Raw genomic sequence first — 16,439 nt, 5'->3', positions numbered from 1 at the left:
AAAATCATTGTGTATATACATTACATTACTGATCCTGAGTTACCTCCTGTATTATACTCCAGAGCTGCGCTCACTATTCTGCTAGTGCAGTCACTGTGTACATACATTACATTACTTATCCGGTACTGATCCTGAGTTACCTCCTGTATTATACTCCAGAGCTGCACTCACTATTCTGCTGGTAATATCATTGTGTATATACATTACTGATCCTGTACTGATCCTGAGTTACTTCCTGCATTATACTCCAGAGCTGCACTCACTATTCTGCTGGTGAAGTCACTGTGTACATACATTACATTACTTATCCGGTACTGATCCTGAGTTACCTCCTGTATTATACTCCAGAGCTGCACTCACTATTCTGCTGGTAATATCATTGTGTATATACATTACATTACTGATCCTGTACTGATCCTGAGTTACATCCTGGATAATCTAGAGCTTATTACATGTTATTATTGCCTGTATATAATATGTGGGAGTGCAGCTCTGGAGTATAATGCAGAATGTAACTTAGGATCCTAATAGATTTTACTCACCTCATCCGTGTCATCAGGGAAGTACACTTTGTGAAATATTTGGGTAGTTTTATGTTGAATGGCCTCCACTTCTACCAAATGGGGTGGATACTTTCTGGAGCCATTCCTGGGAAAGGCAGAAATACTATATTTAGATTGTAAATGTATATATGGCAATCCACAAGATAAAGCTAATAAAACATGTAGACCAAAAAAAAGTGTAGACCAAAAAAAAAAAAAAAGAAAAGCATTGCATGGCTCATAGGCCTCCTTACACAGCATGTAATTTTGCACATAGAGACACGTCACACAACCAAATCAGATCTCATACTTTGCACTAACGAGGGGCTTTACCCCAAATCACGGTGTCTGCAAATAGAGATTCTGGTTTGGTTGTTATTCTAAGTCCTATATACCTGGCCCTGGCTGACCGTGAACTGGGCCCTATGTAATGAAAGGCCAGGATGAGTGCTAGTCAACCCCACTAAGTACTAAAGAACATGCAGGGAAAAAAAAAACAACTTATCTCCAAGATGTCTTAGGGAGAGGAACAGCAATATACAACAATATTTCTCAAGATGACTGCTATAGAAACTAACTCTATCACCAGCAATATACCAAGGGGAAATGCAGGTATATAAAGACACAGAGGGTGAGGGATAATGATTAGCAGCTGAAAGGGAAAGATCTCCACTGGGTCCTAAAGGGGAAAGAGTAAACCCCAAGAGAGAAGACACAGAAAACTGCATTCACACCACAGAGGAAAAGAATGGAATACCAGGGAGCAGTTTGTGCAGCCAAACGCAGCGACCTTCTTCAGCCGGACACCACAGGACTGTCAGTCAACCGTGACAGAAACATGGTGAGAGGAGCGGCCGGGAATCAGAAGGTAAATATAGGTCGCTTCTCAATTCTTTAGTAAACTGGAGTCCTATGTAAAATTAATGAAAGAGGCAGAAAACCCCTTTAAGAAAACATTCCAGTCCTGCTGATAGATGGGAATGTCCTTACTTATATCCAGAAAAACCTCTCCTGATCTAATGCTTCTCACAGCTGAGGGTTTGTTACTATTGCACGCAGTCTAGGCAATCCTTTGTAAGAGAAGAAGGGAATTTTGTTTACTTACCGTAAATTCCTTTTCTTCTAGCTCCAATTGGGAGACCCAGACAATTGGGTGTATAGCTACTGCCTCCGGAGGCCACACAAAGCATTACACTTAAAAGTGTAAGGCCCCTCCCCTTCTGCCTATACACCCCCCGTGGGATCACGGGCTCCTCAGTTTTAGTGCAAAAGCAAGAAGGAGGAAAGCCAATAACTGGTTTAAGAACAAATTCAATCCGAGGGAACATCGGAGAACCGAAACCATTCAACATGAACAACATGTGTACCCGAAAAAAACAAAAATCCCTAAGCAAACAGGGCAGGTGCTGGGTCTCCCAATTGGAGCTAGAAGAAAAGGAATTTACGGTAAGTAAACAAAATTCCCTTCTTCTTTGGCGCTCCATTGGGAGACCCAGACAATTGGGACGTCCAAAAGCAGTCCCTGGGTGGGTATAATAACCCCTCGTGATAGGACCGTAAAAACAGCCCTTCCCTACAGGTGGGCAGCTGCCGCCTGAAGGACTTGTCTACCTAGGCTGGCGTCCGCCGAAGCGTAGGTATGCACCTGATAGTGTTTGGTAAAAGTGTGCAGACTCGACCAGGTAGCCGCCTGGCACACCTGCTGAGCCGTAGCCTGGTGCCGTAATGCCCAGGACGCACCCACGGCTCTGGTAGAATGGGCCTTCAGCCCTGAGGGAACCGGAAGCCCAGCAGAACGGTAGGCTTCAAGAATTGGTTCCTTGATCCACCGAGCCAGGGTGGATTTGGAAGCTTGCGACCCTTTGCGCTGACCAGCGACAAGGACAAAGAGTGCATCCGAGCGGCGCAGGGGCGCCGTGCGGGAAATGTAGATCCTGAGTGCTCTCACGAGATCCAACAAATGCAAATCCTTTTCACATTGATGAACTGGATGAGGGCACAAAGAAGGGAAGGAGATATCCTGATTGAGATGAAACGGGGATACCACCTTAGGGACAAACTCCGGAATCGGGCGCAGAACCACCTTGTCCTGGTGAATCACCAGGAAGGGAGATTTGCATGACAGCGCTGCTAGCTCGGACACTCTCCGGAGAGACGTGACCGCTACTAGAAAAGCCACTTTCTGTGAAAGGCGAGAAAGGGAAACATCCCTCATAGGCTCGAAAGGCGGCTTCTGAAGAACAATTAGAACCCTGTTCAGATCCCAGGGCTCTAACGGCCGCTTGTAAGGAGGGACGATATGACAGACCCCTTGCAGGAACGTGCGTACCTGAGGAAGTCGTGCTAGGCGCTTCTGAAAAAATACAGATAGCGCTGAGACTTGCCCCTTGAGGGAGCTGAGCGACAAACCTTTTTCCAAACCGGATTGCAGGAAGGAAAGAAAAGTAGGCAATGCAAATGGCCAGGGAGAAACTCCCTGAGCAGCGCACCAAGATAAGAACATTTTCCACGTCCTGTGATATATCTTGGAGGAGGTAGGTTTTCTAGCCTGTCTCATTGTGGCAATGACCTCTTGAGACAATCCTGAACACGCTAGGATCCAGGACTCAATGGCCACACAGTCAGGTTCAGGGCCGCAGAATTCTGATGGAAAAACGGCCCTTGAGACAGCAAGTCTGGTCGGTCTGGTAGTGCCCACGGTTGGCCTACCGCGAGGTGCCACAGATCCGGGTACCACGACCTCCTTGGCCAGTCTGGAGCGACGAGGATGGCGCGGCGGCAGTCGGACCTGATCTTGCGCAGCACTCTGGGCAACAGAGCCAGAGGTGGAAACACATAAGGAAGCCGGAACTGCGACCAGTCTTGAACTAAGGCGTCTGCCGCCAGAGCTCGGTGATCGTGAGACCGTGCCATAAAAACTGGGACCTTGTTGTTGTGCCGAGACGCCATTAGGTCGACGTCCGGCATCCCCCAGCGGCGACAGATCTCCTGAAACACGTCCGGGTGAAGAGACCATTCCCCTGCGTCCATACCCTGGCGACTGAGGAAGTCTGCTTCCCAGTTGTCCACGCCTGGGATGTGAACTGCGGATATGGTGGAAGCCGTGTCTTCCACCCACGTCAGAATCCGCCGGACTTCCTGGAAGGCTTGCCGACTGCGAGTTCCTCCTTGGTGGTTGATGTATGCCACCGCTGTGGAGTTGTCCGACTGAATACGGATCTGCTTGCCTTCCAGCCACTGCTGGAAGGCTTGTAGGGCAAGATACACTGCTCTGATCTCCAGAACGTTGATCTGAAGGGTGGACTCTTGCTGAGTCCACGTACCTTGAGCCCTGTGGTGGAGAAAAACTGCTCCCCACCCTGACAGACTCGCATCTGTTGTCACCACCGCCCAGGATGGGGGTAGGAAGGATTTCCCTTTCGACAATGAGGTGGGAAGCAGCCACCATCGAAGAGAATCCTTGGCCGCCTGAGAAAGGGAGACGTTCCTGTCGAGGGACTTCGACTTCCCGTCCCATTGGCGGAGAATGTCCCATTGCAGTGGGCGCAGATGAAACTGCGCGAAAGGGACTGCCTCTATTGCTGCAACCATCTTCCCTAGGAAGTGCATGAGGCGCCTCAAGGGGTGTGACTGGCCTTGAAGGAGAGATTGCACCCCTGTCTGTAGTGAACGCTGTTTGACAAGCGGAAGCTTCACTATCGCTGAGAGAGTATGTAACTCCATGCCAAGATATGTTATCGACTGGGTCGGGGTTAGATTTGACTTGGAAAAGTTGATGATCCACCCGAAACCCTGGAGGGTCTCCAGCGCAACGTTCAGGCTGTGTTGGCATGCCTCTTGAGAAGGCGCCTTGACAAGCAGATCGTCTAAGTAAGGGATCACAGAGTGTCCCTGAGAGTGCAGGACTGCAACTACAGCTGCCATGACTTTGGTGAAGACCCGTGGGGCAGTCGCCAGACCAAAAGGCAGGGCTACGAACTGAAGGTGTTCGTCTCCTATAACGAAGCGTAGAAAACGCTGATGCTCTGGAGCAATCGGTACGTGGAGATAAGCATCCTTGATGTCTATTGATGCTAGGAAATCTCCTTGAGACATTGCGGCGATGACGGAGCGGAGGGATTCCATCCGGAACCGTCTGGTTCTCACATGGTTGTTGAGAAGTTTTAGGTCCAGAACGGGACGGAAAGACCCGTCCTTTTTTGGTACCACAAACAAATTGGAGTAAAATCCGTGACCTTGCTCCTGAAGAGGAACAGGGATCACCACTCCTTCCGCCTTTAGAGTGCACACCGCCTGCAGAAGAGCATCGGCTCGGTCGGGAGGCGGAGACGTTCTGAAGAATCGAGTTGGAGGACGAGAACTGAACTCTATCCTGTACCCGTGAGACAGAATGTCTCTCACCCAACGGTCTTGGACCTGTGGCAGCCAAATGTCGCCAAAGCGGGAGAGCCTGCCACCGACCGAGGATGCGGAGAGAGGAGGCCGAAAGTCATGAGGAAGCCGCCTTTGTAGCGGGTCTTCCGGCTGTCTTTTTTGGGCGTGACTGAGCCCGCCAAGAATCTGAACTCCTCTGATCCTTTTGAGTCCTTTTGGACGAGGAGAATTGGGACCTGCCCGAGCCTCGAAAGGACCGAAACCTCCTCTGTTGGGGTTTGTTTTGTCTGGGCTGAGGTAAGGATGAATCCTTACCCTTGGACTGTTTAATGATTTCATCCAAACGCTCACCAAACAGTCGGTCACCAGAAAATGGCAAACTGGTTAAGCATTTTTTGGAAGCAGAATCTGCTTTCCATTCCCTTAACCACAAGGCTCTGCGTAAAACCACGGAGTTGGCGGACGCCACTGCCGTACGGCTCGTAGAGTCCAGAACAGCATTAATCGCGTAAGACGCGAATTCAGACATTTGAGAGGTTAAGGATGCCACCTGCGGAACAGATGTACGTGTGACCGTGTCAATCTGTGTAAGACCAGCTGAAATAGCTTGGAGTGCCCAAACGGCTGCGAATGCAGGAGCAAACGACGCGCCGATAGCTTCATAGATGGATTTCAACCAGAGCTCCATCTGTCTGTCAGTGGCATCTTTAAGTGCAGCCCCATCCTCCACTGCAACTATGGATCTAGCCGCAAGCCTGGAGATAGGGGGATCCACCTTGGGACACTGGGTCCAGCTCTTGACCACGTCAGGAGGAAAGGGATAACGTGTATCCTTAAGCCGTTTGGAGAAACGCTTATCTGGATAAGCGTGGTGTTTCTGGACTGACTCTTTAAAATCCGAGTGGTCCAGAAAAGTACTTAATTTACGCTTGGGATACCTGAAATGGAATTTCTCCTGCTGTGAAGCTGACTCCTCCACTGGAGGAGCTGGGGGAGAAATATCCAACATTTTGTTGATGGACGCGATAAGATCATTCACTATGGCGTCACCATCAGGAGTATCCAGATTGAGAGCGGTCTCAGGATCAGAATCCTGATCAGCTACCTCCGCCTCATCACACAGAGAATCCTCCTGCTGGGACCCTGACCAGTGTGACGAAGTAGAAGGCCGCTCATAGCGAGCACGCTTAGGCTGTCTGGGACTGTCGTCCGTGTCAGAGCCGTCACCCTGGGATGCATGGGACACCCCCGGAGCCCGGAGCTGTTCCAACTGAGGGGGACCAGGGAGCAATGAATGAACAGTGCCCATGGTCTGAGTTACTGGTCTAGACTGCAAAGTTTCTAGAATCTTAGTCATAGTCACAGACAATCTATCAGCAAAAATTGCAAACTCTGTCCCCGTCACCTGGCCAGTATTCACAGGTGGATCTCCCTGGGACACCTCCAGCAGGGGCCCCGGCCGAGCAAGTGGCACAGGGGCCGAGCACTGCACACAATGGGGGTCAGTGGAACCTGCCGGTAGAACAGCCTCACAGGCGGTACAAGCAGCATAGAAAGCCTGTGCCTTGGCACCCCTGTTTTTTGCGGACGACATGCTGTATTCTCCACTGAGCAATCTAGGAGGGTATATAGCCAAGAATCACCAGCGACCGTTTAGTGCAATGTATAGCATGCAAGCATAAAAATACAATTGTACACTTCGGCACTAGTGGGGTCAGCACCGGAGGTGCCGCTTACCGCCCGCTAAAAGCGGGTGTGTGGTCGCCAGAATCCCGTGCCTGGGTCTCCCAGAACTTGTCTCCCCTCTCCAGCTCAGACTGCATTCAGGAATGGCTGCCAGCGTTCTGTGAAGAGGGGCGGACCGTGGGCGTGCCTCAGACAAAGTGCGGGAAACTGGCGTCCCACTGTGCTCAATGTGAGGGCTGGAGTATGTAAAGCAGACTCCAGCCCTCGGCGCTGACGTTCTGCATAGCGTCCCGACCTTCCCCTGACTGGCAGGCCTGGGGGCGGGAACGAAAGGAAACTAGGCCGCAAAAGCCGGGGACTCTAGTAATAAGCGCGGCCGTCAAATATGCACGGCCAGCGCGGAAGTCCCCGGCGCACCACAAGTCCCAGCCGCGCCGCAGTAAAAACTGCTAGCAGCGGCCGGCGCGGCAGTTCCCCACACAATAACCCCTCAGCAAGCTGTAGGAAGTGTGGCACAAGCGCAGCGCTGCTGTCCCTGGCGCACTAACACACCCAGCAATGCTGCGGTGTGCGCGCGGTCTGTACGGGGACACAGAGTACCTTGACGTAGCAGGGCCTGTCCCTGACGATACTCCGCTCCATATCCAGCAGATTCCCCAGGGGCTGTGGATGGAGCACGGTCCCTTGTGCCTGGAGACCGGTAAAATCCCACTTCACCCAGAGCCCTAAGGGGGATGGGGAAGGATGCAGCATGTGGGCTCCAGCCTCCGTACCCGCAATGGGTACCTCAACCTTAACAAACACCGCCGACAAAAGTGGGGTGAGAAGGGAGCATGCTGGGGACCCTAGTATGGGCCCTCTTTTCTTCCATCCGACATAGTCAGCAGCTGCTGCTGACTAAACAGTGGAGCTATGCGTGGATGTCTGACCTCCTTCGCACAAAGCATGAAAACTGAGGAGCCCGTGATCCCACGGGGGGTGTATAGGCAGAAGGGGAGGGGCCTTACACTTTTAAGTGTAATGCTTTGTGTGGCCTCCGGAGGCAGTAGCTATACACCCAATTGTCTGGGTCTCCCAATGGAGCGCCAAAGAAAGATCTGTGCTGCTGGTGTACCTACCTCTAGACCACTGTAACAAACCCTCAGCTCTGAGAAGTATGAGAACTATTATGTACAAGATTTTTAACATCTGAAAGTAAACAAATGTTTCCATTCACTGACAGCAAGTAAAAAAAAAACCTAAAAAATGGTGACATATTAAAAATTTGCAGAACATTTGATTAAACTGTGATTAAAGTTTATTGATATAAAAGTAGAACACCCCTTTAAGTGTACAAACATCTAGGACATTTTGGAAGTTTGTAAATCTTTGTGGAACTATATGGTGCATCATGTTTTATACTCCAATCACACCCAAAGCTGCATTTAGAGTAAGGAGCATAAAGGTAAATGTAGCTTAGTCTTCTGCACAGTGACGGGTTATTCTTGGTTCTGCCACTGAACCAGCAGGGGGCAGCGGTAAGTGACATCTGACCCTCTAGGTCCAGCTTCACATTTGCACAGTGGCGCCCCCTGGTAGCACTTACCGGAGGGCTCTCTGCAGCCGGTGCATACAGTCTGACGCCAATGCATGCTGCTTCCGGGACTGGATGAACCTCTGTACATGAGGTAGCAGGATATTGCTGGGTGGAAAGAGGCCTGTGGCCAGCCATAGCAGCTCCCAGCCCTTCTCCTCGCTGTACCTAAAACGACAAGATCAGCATCTATCGTACATGATGTTATGCTAGAGATTGCTTTATAATATCCTCACTGCAGAGGCATTTACATGGCTCCTTTTACTCTTTTGTTTGCAATGAGCTCCCCCTAGTGGCAACCGAAAGAATACCAACTGCCCCCACCTAACTCCATCAGTCCCTTAAAGGGAACCTGTCACGTTTTTTTTTTAATATTAAATTGCCCCCAATGTATTTTAAATGATACAATGTGCATCACTAAGATGGCTTAAAAAAATAAAATTCCATGTATTTATCTTTAAAAAGACTTCATACAGCATGCTTAGGTGAATGCAGTAAATACCATTGGTTTCAGCCATAGGGGTGGAGTCATTGTCACTTAAGTTCAGCCATGATTCATTTTTGAACTTAGTCCCGCCCCCAGCATTGTAATTGATTACACCACAGGTCCTTCACCAGCACTTCTCTGCTGAGCTCCGCCAATTACAGTCACATGATCGTGACATCAGCACAGGTCCTGCACAACCACGTCTCTTCTGCATATTACCACAAGTCCTTCAACATAATTTTTTTGCTGAGCTCCGCCCATTACAGTCACATGATCATGACATCAGCACTGGAGTTCCTGCAGAACCCCTTCTTTTTTTGCTGATTACCATAGGTTCATCGCTAGCACTTCTCTGCTGAGCTCCGCCCATTATGGTCACATGATTGTGACATCAGCACAGGTCCTGCAGAGCCACTTCTTTTCTTTTCTGTCCTTCACTATCACTTCTCTGCTGAGCTCCGCCTATTACAGTCACATGATCGTGACATCTGCACAGGTCCTGCAGAGCCACTTCTTTTCTTTCCTTCACTATCACTTCTCTGCTGAGCTCCACCTATTACGGTCACATGATCGTGACATCAGCACAGGTCCTGCAGAGCCACTTCTTTTCTCCTGATTACCATAGGTCCTTCACTATCACTTCTCTGCTGAGCTCCGCCCATTACGGTCACATGATCGTGACATCAGCACAGGTCCTGCAGAGCCACTTCTCTTCTGCATATTACCACAGATCCTTCACTATCACTTCTCTGCTGAGCTCCACCCATTACAGTGACATGATCATGACATCAGCAGTGGTCCTTCACCATCACTTCACCAAAGCTGAATTCCAGAGCTTAGGCTGTGGTTAAATCCCAGTGGTTAGAAGGAACTTCTTGGGTAGCGGGCGTGACTTGCTTAATTGGTGGGTGTGACCAACTTGGTGAGCATGGCGATGCTATCTCCTGTCCACTATAATCATGCGGGGGGCTTTGCCGCCCCCTGCATCCCCTCATCTGGGCGTCTTACCTCCAGACCCCCATTTCTATTAAGAACAACTCGATGACTGCATGGAGTTTCTTCCCATATCAGCTATGTTGGCAGAGGTCCCACCCCTTCTGGTCACATGGACATGACCTCAGCAGAGGCCCAGAGCTTAATATTGGAGAAATGGTGGTGAAGGACCTGTGCTGATGTCACGGTCATGTGACCGTAATGGGCGGAGCTCAGCAGAGAAGTGCTGGTGAAGGACCTGTGGTGTAATTAATTACAATACTGGGGGCGAGACCAAGTTCAAAAAAGAATCATGGCTGAACTTGAGTGACAGTGACTGAACCCAGCAAAAGTTCCGCCCCCTATGACTGAAATCTAAGGTATTTACTGCATTCACCAAAAGCATATAAAGTCTTTTTTAAGATAAATACATGGAATTTCTTTTAAAATCATGTTAGTGATGCAAATTGGATCATTTAAAACACATTGGGGCGGTTTTTTATATAAAAAAAATGACCTGGCAGGTTCCCTTTAAACAATGAATGAAGCAGCAGCGGCCATAATCAGCCATCTCTCCGAGAAAGTGGGACCCTTCATCGCAATCAGCAAGTTATAACTCCCAAAACTGGGACAATCCCTTTTACTCAGCTTGTTCTGAACAGCTCCGAGGGGGGCTTGCTAAGTATTATTCACTAACAAAACCCCATAAAATTCAGTACTTTATTAATCAAACCAAAACAAGTGCAAATTAAAAGCAATATAGTTTAGAATGCATATTCAGGTCACAGGGATGATTCTGGACAAATTCCCTATTCTCCCCCTTCCTAACCGCGGGGGTTGGCACCCTATTTTTGGTATACGTAGTGGCGCCCCCGCTCAACGTGGACTGACCCTTCAGGCCCTATCCTCACAATCTTATGAGTGCTGCTGATCTCTATATGGGCCTTCACATAATATCTCAGTGAAATTCTCACACACCCATTCAGACACTTCCAAGAGTCCTATGTAGGATAGGTATTCCAGGTTATACCCTTGTCTACGTGAGATTCAATGATATATGAGACACATAATCAGTTTCTCCAGCCATAGGGCACAGTCCATGTAGGCTATGCACCAAACTTCTAGATGTCAATCTTGAATGGTGTAGCCAAATGACTACTGCTTCGCTCCTGCGCGTAGCTCACTGCCCGACGCGTTTCTCCTCCGAACCCCAAATCGAACGGAGGTTCATCAGGGGCTGCCATAGCGTAATCGCATAGATGGCAGAATTGTTATTGTGCCACAAATAGTCAATTGTTCCTCCAATGAGGTGCAGTACCTGGTTAGAGATATCACTGCGACATCTCACTAATTACAGCAACTCACTGGAGGATCGATTTATGTTTGGTGGCACAAACAGAATGTGTACAATTGGGCAGTGATATCTCTAACCAGGTACTGCACCTCATTGGAGGAACAATTGACTATTTGTGGCACAATAACAATTCTGCCATCTATGCAATTACGCTATGGCAGCCCCTGATGAACCTCCGTTCGATTTGGGGTTCGGAGGAGAAACGCGTCGGGCAGTGAGCTACGTGCAGGAGCGAAGCAGTAGTCATTTGGCTACACCATTCAAGATTGACATCTAGAAGTTTGGTGCATAGCCTACATGGACTGTGCCCTATGGCTGGAGAAACTGATTATGTGTCTCATATATCATTGAATCTCACGTAGACAAGGGTATAACCTGGAATACCTATCCTACATAGGACTCTTGGAAGTGTCTGAATGGGTGTGTGAGAATTTCACTGAGATATTATGTGAAGGCCCATATAGAGATCAGCAGCACTCATAAGATTGTGAGGATAGGGCCTGAAGGGTCAGTCCACGTTGAGCGGGGGCGCCACTACGTATACCAAAATAGGGTGCCAACCCCCGCGGTTAGCAAGGGGGAGAATAGGGAATTTGTCCAGAATCATCCCTGTGACCTGAATATGCATTCTAAACTATATTGCTTTTAATTTGCACTTGCTTTGGTTTGATTAATAAAGTACTGAATTTTATGGGGTTTTGTTAGTGAATAATAGTTGAAGTACCCCGTTTTCATCCCTTGAGGTACATGGGCTTGCTAAGTACAAAGAAGCCCCTCTAAGCCAACCTTTTGTTAGGGTTATGAAGGCTTTATAAAGAGCTCTGGAGGACCCAGCACATGAGCCCATTCCATTTATTGCAGTATGCAACCTGTAATACTTCATTTCTCCTGCGGAGGCACTGCAGGAAAATTGAACACTTGCTCTCAGGTTCCTCCACACATCACCATTGCTGGTAATTCTAATATTGGATAACACTGCAATCAGCTAATTTTTTTTAACCCTTCTACCAAGAAGAAATTTTCTAAAGCAGAAAACATGGATTTAAGGTAAAAACTCTCCAAATCCTCATTCTCTGGTTGTAGACACTCACTTGATGTGGTTCTCCGTCAGCTGCTTGAGGATCTGACAGAAGATCTCATCCTTCAGGGGTTCAGCTTTTAAGGCACCTTCGAATATCTGATCTGTCAGCTCGTTGACCGAGCGCATGCGCTTGGACGGGTAGTCACCCATATATTTCAGCATAGGTGCATGGGTCAAGTCAAGGAATATTGGGATTAATAGTGACGCAAATATCTTAAGAGAACCCATGTGCATGTGAACAGTTTGGGCATGTGGGACAATGAGAGGGGAAAAGTTTTTCGTATTTACCATGGCTGACGCAAAACTGGGTCTGATAACTCAGTTTCTTGTGAACAGCTCCAGGGGGTTTGCCAAGTACAAAGTAGCCCCTTTAAGCCAAACTAAGGCTTTATCAAGAGCTCTGGAGGACCTAGAACATGTGCCAATTACATTGATTTTAGTATGCACCCTGTAATACTTCATTTCTCCTACGGAGGCACTGCACGGAAATAGAACACTTGCTCTCAGGTTCCTCCACAGATCACAGCTGACTGCTCATGATTATAGTAGTGGATAACACTACGATCGGCTAATTTTTTGGGGCTGTCGTATTTTCCATGGCCGACATAAAAGTGGGCCTGAGGGCAGCCACATGATCTGCCGGTATGATAAAGGTGCCTTTGAGCTCCCCCCATAAAGGACATGTCCATTGATAGACACACCTTCAGGCCCACAAGTGATAGTTTTCAATTGGGATGGGGGCAGGATCGGGTAGAATTAGGGTCCTTCATTTTCGATGGGACTGAATTAGAGTCCTTCAGTTGGGATGGGGTGGAATTGGGTAGAATTAGAGTCCTTCAGTTGGGATGGGGTGGGATCGGACTGAATTAGAGTCCTTCAGTTGGGATGGGGTGGAATTGGGTAGAATTAGAGTCCTTCAGTTGGGATGGGGTGGGATCGGACTGAATTAAGGCCCCGTCACACTAAGCAACATCGCTAGCAACATCGCTGGTAACGAACAACTTTTGTGACGTTGCTAGCGATGTTGCTGTGTGTGACATCCAGCAACAACCTGGCCCCTGCTGTGAGGTCGTTGGTTGTTGCTGAATGTCCTGGGCCATTTTTTAGTTGTTGCTGTCCTGCTGTGAAGCACAGATCGCTGTGTGTGACAGCGAGACAGCAACAACTAATGTGCAGTGAGCAGGGAGCCGGCTTCTGCTGAGGCTGGTAACTAATGTAAACATCGGGTAACCAAGAAGCCCTGTCCTTGGTTACCCGATATTTACCTTTGATACCAGCCTCCTCCGCTCTCACTGCCTGTGCTGCCGGCTCCTGCTCTGTGCACAGATAGCTGCAGCACACATCAGGAAATTAACCCGATGTGTGCTGTAACTAGGAGAGCAAGGAGCCAGCGCTCAGTGTGCGCTGCTCCCTGCTCTGTGCACATTTAGCTGCAGCACACATCGGGTTAATTAACCTGATGTGTGCTGTAACTAGGAGACTGGGGGCTGGTCACTGGTTGCTGGTGAGGTCACCAGCAACTCGTGTAGCCACGCTCCAGCGATCCCTGCCAGGTCAGGTTGCTGGTGGGATCGCTGGAGCGTCGCAGTGTGACAGCTCACCAGCAACCTCCTAGCAACTTACCAGCGATCCCTATCGTTGTTGGGATCGCTGGTAAGTTGCTTAGTGTGACTGGACCTTTAGAGTCCTTCAGTTGGGATGGGGTGGGATCGGACTGAATTATAGTCCTTCAGTTGGGATGGGGTGGGATCGGACTGAATTAGAGTCCTTCAGTTGGGATGGGGTGGAATTGGGTAGAATTAGAGTCCTTCAGTTGGGATGGGAGCAAGATCGGGCAAAATTTAGAGTCCTTCATTTTGGATGGGGTGGTATCGGACTGAATTAGAGTCCTTCAGTTAGGATGGGGTGGAATCGGGTAGAATTAGAGTCCTTCAGTTGGGATGGGGTGTGATCGGGCTGAATTAGAGTCCTTCAGTTGGGATGGGGTGGAATCGGGCAGAATTAAAGTCCTTCAGTTGGGATGGGGGCGAGATTGGGCAGAATTAGAGTCCTTCAGTTGGGATGGGGGCGATATTGGGCAGAATTAGAGTCCTTCAGTTGGGATGGTGTGGGATCGGACAGCAGTAAAGTCCTTTAAGATTTTTTTGAGTTTGCAGCAGGTTTCTTAGGGAAGGATATCGATGAAGCACATGCAGGCTTCCTGTGAGAGCTCGTCGCTCATTAGCACCTTCCTCAGGAGCGCTTGCTTGATGGGCTCCCGGGTGTAACACCAGAGCTTGTCCTTCCCTCGGTTCTTGGTGATCATGACGCGGCTCAGGGTGTGCTTTGGTGGGGGCCTGAGAACAAATTCAGAGAAATGAGAGCAAGGATCTGAACGTATTTCTCGTTATTTTGTGGGACAATTCTGGATTGTGGGAACTTGATGCGATAATGCTAGACTGTGGCATACGCCGTAGACCTCTGCAATGGAGTTCCTTCTGCTTCTCTAATGTTTTCCTACAGCCACCACTAGGGGGAGCTCAGTGAATTGAGGTTTTTACAAAGGTGGCTGTATAATTTCCAATGCACTGAGCTCCCACTAGTGGTGGCTGCAGTAAGACAGTTTTATTATCAATAATATGAGGCCCTATAATTTTTGTATATGCACTGGACCTTCTATCATGTGAATATGGTGAATATTGATAATGTGACAGGCACTGTTTTTAGTAGCAGTATTATGGGGGGGGGAGGACTCTGAAATACCCTTTATTCATAGTTAGATACTGATCCGACCAGCGCTATCGATACCAGTGACATAAACTTGCAATGTTACAGGGATTGCATGGTTGGCTCTAGCGTTGCACTTGCTGTGACTGGCACTTAACTGCGGTACCATCACTCCCCGCAACAATTCGATGATAAGAGGCATGAAATGCGAAATGTAAGAGCTGAAGTTGTCATTTAGTCTTATGTAAAACATCAGAAATCAATGAGTTGTGCCAGACATACCCTGGGTGTAGTGCGACTTCCTAACCTGAAGTAATCATAGGAGAATTCCTCCAGAGTGTACGGCTTCACCTTCTCCTCCTGCTCCACGGTCGTCATCTGCACTGTCCGCACCACGTCCTGCTTCTGGTCTGGGGTCATCGTCACCAGTGTCTGGACAAGAGAAAATGGTTTTCAGGACCAGTGACTAGTCACATTCCCAATCTACAATACACAGTACATGTGATGCTTATACTACTTAGTCTACACAGTGCAGGAAGCTGAGCTTTCTGTATTCCTGCACTGTGACAGTAGCAAACAGCTAGTGCCGCGTGTCAAAACCCCACCAATATAATATTGATGATCTATCCAAAATGATTGATCACAAATAAAGTCCTGGAAAACCCCTCTACCGCTCTAATGATAATGAGATGTCTCTGTTCATCCTGTCTCAGTCTATACGACAAAGCTGACAAGTGAGTTGCAGAAAACAGAAAGTGTCAGCCAACTGTACTTCCTCTAGTAGAAAAAAGTACAATAACAGAATTTTTTTATGTGAACAGTAACAAAAAAATGTACAAAAACACCTTAAACTAAAGAAATATGCTTATAGTATGTTATTTTCTGATGGCACATTCGCTTTAATCTTTTTTTTGCATAGGAATTTAATGGACTCTTAAGAGGACCGTAATGGGCACCTAACACATGCCAAATGCCCAACAGTAAATAAAAATGACTATAGACTTGTTTTTACATTTGTTTTAATGTTTTTGCTGAAGAAGAAGGGAATTTTGTTTACTTACCGTAAATTCCTTTTCTTCTAGCTCCAATTGGGAGACCCAGACAATTGGGGTGTATAGCTATGCCTCCGGAGGCCACACAAAGTATTACACTAAAAGTGTAACGCCCCTCCCCTTCAGCCTATACACCCCCCGTGCTGCTACGGGCTCATCAGTTTTGGTGCAAAAGCCAGAAGGAGGAAAAAATTATAAACTGGTTTAAAGTAAATTCAATCCGAAGGAATATCGGAGAACTGAAACCATTTAACATGAACAACATGTGTATACAAAAACAGGGGCGGGTGCTGGGTCTCCCAATTGGAGCTAGAAGAAGAGGAATTTACGGTAAGTAAACAAAATTCCCTTCTTCTTTGTCGCTCCTAATTGGGAGACCCAGACAATTGGGACGTCCAAAAGCAGTCCCTGGGTGGGTAAATAATACCTCATAATAGAGCCGTAACGGCTCCGTCCTACAGGTGGGCAACTGCCGCCTGAAGGACTCGCCTACCTAGGCTGGCATCTGCCGAAGCATAGGTATGCACCTGATAGTGTTTCGTGAAAGTGTGCAGGCTCGACCAGGTAGCTGCCTGACACACCTGCAGAGCCGTAGCCTGGTGTCGCAAAGCC

At 48.3% G+C, this 16,439-nt stretch overlaps 1 protein-coding gene across 1 annotated transcript in view; it reads right to left on the bottom strand.

The window, feature by feature from the left end:
- MYO7A (myosin VIIA) overlaps positions 1-16,439 on the bottom strand; it is a 136,549-nt gene that overhangs the window by 22,633 nt on the left and 97,477 nt on the right. The window contains 5 exon segments of the mRNA XM_075337501.1: positions 543-648; positions 8,188-8,343; positions 12,080-12,233; positions 14,248-14,405; positions 15,083-15,207. Coding sequence (XP_075193616.1) covers positions 543-648; positions 8,188-8,343; positions 12,080-12,233; positions 14,248-14,405; positions 15,083-15,207 — 699 coding nt within the window.

Source organism: Anomaloglossus baeobatrachus, chromosome 2 (genome assembly GCF_048569485.1).
Source record: "Anomaloglossus baeobatrachus isolate aAnoBae1 chromosome 2, aAnoBae1.hap1, whole genome shotgun sequence".
NCBI lineage: Eukaryota > Metazoa > Chordata > Amphibia > Anura > Aromobatidae > Anomaloglossus > Anomaloglossus baeobatrachus.
This window is presented reverse-complemented; position numbering and strand designations above follow the sequence as displayed.